The following is a 5,248-nucleotide window of genomic DNA, read 5'->3' as shown; positions in this document are numbered from 1 at the left end:
TAGTCTCAGAAGAAGAAGAAGAAGAATAACTAGATATTAAAGTTTGAGGACAAACTTTATGGTGGCTTGAAAAGCCGAGTCTGAATTAGCATGTTACTAGCATGAATTAGCAAGTAACTAGCATGATTCTAACATAAATTAGCATGTTACTAGCATGATTCTAGCATGAATTAGCATGTTACTAGCATGTTTCTAGCATTAATTAGCATGTTACTAGCATGTCTTTAGCATGAATTAGCATGTTATTAGCATGATTCTAGCATGAATTAGCATGATTCTAGCATGAATTAGCATGTTACTAGCATGATTCTAGCATAAATTAGCATGAATTAGCATGTTACTAGCATGATTCTAGCATGAATTAGCATGTTATTAGCATGATTCTAGCATGTTACTAGCATGATTCTAGCATGAATTAGCATGTTACTAGCATGATTCTAGCATGAATTAGCATGTTACTAGCATGATTCTAGCATGAATTAGCATGTTACTAGCATGTTTCTAGCATGAATTAGCATGTTACTACCATGATTCTAGCATGAATTAGCATGTTACTAGCATGTTTCTAGCATGAATTAGCATATTATTAGCATGATTCTAGCATGAATCAGCATGTTTCTAGCATGAATTAGCATGTTATTAGCATGATTCTAGCATGAATTAGCATGTTACTAGCATGATTCTAGCATGGATTAGCATGTTACTAGCATGATTCTAGCATGAATTAGCATGTTACTAGCATGTTTCTAGCATGAATTAGCATGTTACTAGAATGATTCTAGCATGTTACTAGCATGTTTCTAGCATGAATTAGCATGTTACTAGCATGTTTCTAGCATGAATTAGCATGTTGTTAGCATGATTCTAGCATGAATTAGCATGTTTCTAGCATGAATTAGCATGTAACTAGCATGATTCTAGCATTAATTAGCATGTAACTAGCATGTTACTAGCATGATTCTAGCATGAATCAGCTTGTTTCTAGCATGAATTAGCATGTTGTTAGCATGATTCTAGCATGAATTAGCATGTTACTAGCATGACTAGCATGTCACTATCGTGTTGCTAGCACCTTTCTAGCAAGATTAGCATGTCAGTAGGATGTTAAAACTGTTAGCGTGTGTTAGAATAGCTAGTCACAGTCTCTGGGACAGTTGCTAGGGTGCTGAAATTGGTTGCTAGGGAGTGGCTAGTAAATTTAAAGGTAATCAGTGATTGGCTGCTGGCTAGACTGAGTTGAATGAGGCCAGACTCTAATCTGTAGGACAGTCTGATGCAGAGTTATGAGCTCACAAAGGTTGATCCAATGTTAAGTAAATGGGAGTCTTTTACAATGGAAGTCTATGGGACAGTTGCTAGGGTGCTGTAAGTGGTTGCTAGGGAGTGGCTAGTAAGTTAAAAAGTCATCAGTTATTGGCTGCTGGCTAGACTGAGTTAAATGAGTCCAGTTAGAAGTCTGTAGGACAGTCTGATGCAGAGTTATGAGCTCACAAAGTTTGACCCAATGTTAAGTCAATGGGACTTTTGGGATTTTTCTGGGTCGTTTTTCAGAAAACCCAAGGTCGGATCAGTTAGAAAAGATATAGCAACCCGAGTCAGACCAGTTTGAAGATATGACGAAAGTTTGAAGTATGTAGCTTGAAAGGCCTAGGAGGAGATACACTTAGAAATTAGTCTCAGAAGAAGAAGAAGAAGAAGAAGAAGAAGAAGAAGAAGAAGAAGAAGAAGAAGAAGAAGAAGAAGAAGAAGAAGAAGAAGAAGAATAAGTTTAAGATAGATAACAGTATGCTGGCTTTTCAAGCCACCATAATAATAAGTTTAAGATAGATAACAATATGCTGGCTTTTCAAGCCACCATAATAATAATAAGTTTAAGATAGATAACAGTATGCTGGCTTTTCAAGCCACCATAATTACCTCCAGAAGTGTCAAAAAGGTCTGTGATCCGTGTCCCGCGCCTACAAACGCCACCATGTGTTCATTACATGTCGGCATCGTCTTCTGAGGCGAAAGTCATTATTAAATAAGGAAAAGATTCACACAGCTTCTCCTGCCGCAGCAAATTCTGTTTTTACTTGTGATATTTGCACCAGTTTATCAGGAAGTGACGATTTTGTCCTCTTTGACTCATTGGATGTAAACGCATCTTTATTCGCACATCTTTTATGCAATATTATGCATTTTGGGATGAAACATAGCTATTATAGCATCATTGTTGTGTCCATTTAAACACATGAAAACATAAGGCATTTAAAACAACGATGTCTTGCTCATGCATAGTACATGTTTAGGGGAGTGTAGATTAAAGGCAACTGCAAACAAACATACAACAATAGCGGAGTATGTGATAGGACCAGCCTGATCTCACGAGAAAACGTAAGTATTCAAAGAGTTCAGTCGTACGAAATTGTACGATTTTAAAAAGGAGGCGTGGCATCTAACCCCACCCCTAAACCCAACCGTCATTGGTGGATGAGCAAATCGTACTAAATTGTACGAATTAGATCATATGAACTCGTACGAATTAGCCACTAAATCAAAAAGTTACGAATTGCCAAAAAGTTACGAATTGCCTGACTATGTTTACATGGACATTAGTAATCTAATTATTTGCCTTAATCTGAATAAGACAATAATGTGATTAAGATGTTTACATGAGTTGCTTTGTAACAGCACATAATTCGATTAACGTCATTGCGTCACAATTGAACTCTAGTTTCTTGCTAGTTTCACGCAACATTTATCGTTCGTCATGGCACCATATGTGATTTTGGGTATTTTGTTTTTGATTTTGCGATATATCCCTACAGGTAATATTGTTTACTAATAAGGTGACAGTGCCAAATACTGGCCTGTCATATGCAATACAGCATTTGTGGATATATAGCTTTTGTGGATATGTGTAAACACCTTGAATTACCTATAAAAACACAAACTATGTACATAAAGTAAACAACATAAGATGTACTGTAAGTAAACAAATCCAAAATCCAAAGATTCGTGTTTACGTTGTCATAAAATTGCATAAAACTGCTAATAGTTGCTGCTGTTTGTTTGTTTTTAGATCCCACATTTGGTGGAATGAGTGTGAGGCATATTTTTGCCATGCATCTTTAGGTAATTTTAACAAAACCAAGGTAATATTGATAAAACAATCCATTTTGGTCACTGTAATCATTATATGAAAATTCCATACCATTACATTACAACAGTATACCTCTAAGAGCATGCTAGATGACAATAAACAATCTAAATGCAGAAATGGAGAGATTATACTTTAGCCAGAGCTCCAGACTAAAAGTTCAAAACTTTAAAATCTAACCCAGGGGTGTCCAAACTCAGTCCTGGAGAGCCGGTGTCCTGGAGAGTTTAGCTCCAACCCTAATCAAACACACCTGAACCAGCTAATCAAGCTCTTACTAGATATAATAGAAACCTCGTGGCAGGTGTGTTGAAGCAAGTTGGAGCTAAACTCAGCAGGACCGAGTTTGGACAACCCTGGTTTAACCCATGGTTCATGAGTTATGGCAATTGGGTTTAAACCATTTGTAGTGTAAATATTCCCATGCATGCTACATGTACAGCGCTGTTCCACTGTCTAGGATCATGCATTAGCAACACATCCATGAAGGGGAGATGCTTTCACTTGCCAAGCCAACATTTATGTTCATTTTGAAAGTATCAACGAACAGATACTTTTTTTGGGGGGGGGGAGAGATCACAGATTACAGTGAAATTGTTTATCAAAACAGAATAAACAGCCAGATTTGCAAAGAAAAGCACAGACCAAAATATTTACCCCAACTCCTTGGCAGTCTAAACAGATTTTCATATTTTCCTTTGTCACCATATTGAGTGCATATGGCATTCGCCTGCTACCTTTGTGAAGCTCTGTGTGTGTGTGTGTGTGTGTTTAAAGACAATAAACCTACTTTTTGGCCTTCGATGGAGTGCACAGAAATGTAAAATGTTTATTGGCAGAATAAGAAATATGACCTCCGGATGATTTCGCGTCCACCTTTTGATGACTATATCCGAGTTTACACAACGTCCCGAAGCAGCCTATAATGCATTAGTGATGAATCATTACGATATTCCTGTCCACATACTGTTGCTTTAGACAGAAACATTCCTTTATATCACCCACGCCTTTTCCTGACTTTTGAATAAATCTCTGGGAAGGAATAATATACTGTATGGTCTAAAGAATATCGTAACGACCTCTTGTTCCCAAATACTGGCTGATAGAGCACATTTTCTGAGGTTTGGCTAAATAATAACATCCGCAGGTTCCTTTAAACACCCGAATTTGAGGTCTGAATGATTAAACAGAGTTTTTACATAGATAATTTATTCATTCAACCTATAAGAGCTAAGAAAACACATGTACATTGAGCATGTATGATAAAAACAAAACGATGTACACAGTCTTGGATGCTATACAACTTTTCCCAAAAAAAAGGACAGGTGAATAAACTCGCGTTGGAGTCAAATTCCAGCAGAGATGCATTGGATTTGGAGGATTTGTGCACATTGGACTGGAGGCACTATTAGGATAATGCACTTTGAAAATATCCAACATTAAGAAGACTTGTGTGCTGAACAAAATTGTATTTTGGCGATTTAGAGAAGTCAACAAATGTTAAAAGTTTGCAAAATTTAATAAATAGTTCTAACTCCACCTCTGAAACTCACCAAAATATCTAGTCATATTTGTCAGTTACTGAATGCCACAGAACCATCTAGAAAATACAAAAGGGGGGAAAAACATCTTGGTAATCAAAATACAGGCTTGTAGAAACAGCTACAGTTCTATAATACATTCTGTGCCGGGAAATTCTGGCAGATTGAGTTCATATTTTTTCTGAATGTCATAGGGCAGGAATCGCCCCGCCAGAAAATGCTTTCCCGAGAAGCCCGTTGCACACTTTTTGGGAGCTGTCAGAGAAATGAGAACTTCTGGATTTATCCCATCTTTGGCGGGTTCATCGACATCCCAACCTTCAGGAGAGAGAGATAGAAAAAGTGAATCTTTTCTCACCATCTCTGGTCATTACTTTCTCCTAGATAAGAGGTGGAAAACTGGCTCATCGAGATCATTCATCAACCTATTGTCATGTGGAAAGCGAGCAGCAAAAAAATGCAATGTGTCAGCCCATCAGCTGCAGTTTTTAAATAAGGTCTCCCGATGACATAATGGCTGTGAGGTTCCTTCAGTTTGATTATTTGTCTGTTTTGTGAACACTTC

The 5,248-nt window shown here is 37.3% G+C and overlaps 1 protein-coding gene across 2 annotated transcripts in view; it reads right to left on the bottom strand.

The window, feature by feature from the left end:
- Window positions 1-3,748: 3,748 nt before the first annotated feature.
- Window positions 3,749-5,248, bottom strand: part of yjefn3 (YjeF N-terminal domain containing 3) — a 72,159-nt gene continuing 70,659 nt past the window's right edge. Inside the window, exon 6 of one of the 2 annotated variants that reach the window (XM_056448383.1) lies at window positions 3,749-5,001. In XM_056448383.1, coding sequence (XP_056304358.1) covers window positions 4,805-5,001 — 197 coding nt within the window. In that variant the 3' untranslated portion in view covers window positions 3,749-4,804. The remainder of the gene's footprint in view (window positions 5,002-5,248) is intronic. The other variant, XM_056448384.1, reaches the window with a different exon arrangement.

The sequence above is a fragment of the Danio aesculapii genome, chromosome 22 (genome assembly GCF_903798145.1).
Source record: "Danio aesculapii chromosome 22, fDanAes4.1, whole genome shotgun sequence".
In the NCBI taxonomy this organism is placed as follows: Eukaryota; Metazoa; Chordata; class Actinopteri; order Cypriniformes; family Danionidae; genus Danio; species Danio aesculapii.
This window is presented reverse-complemented; position numbering and strand designations above follow the sequence as displayed.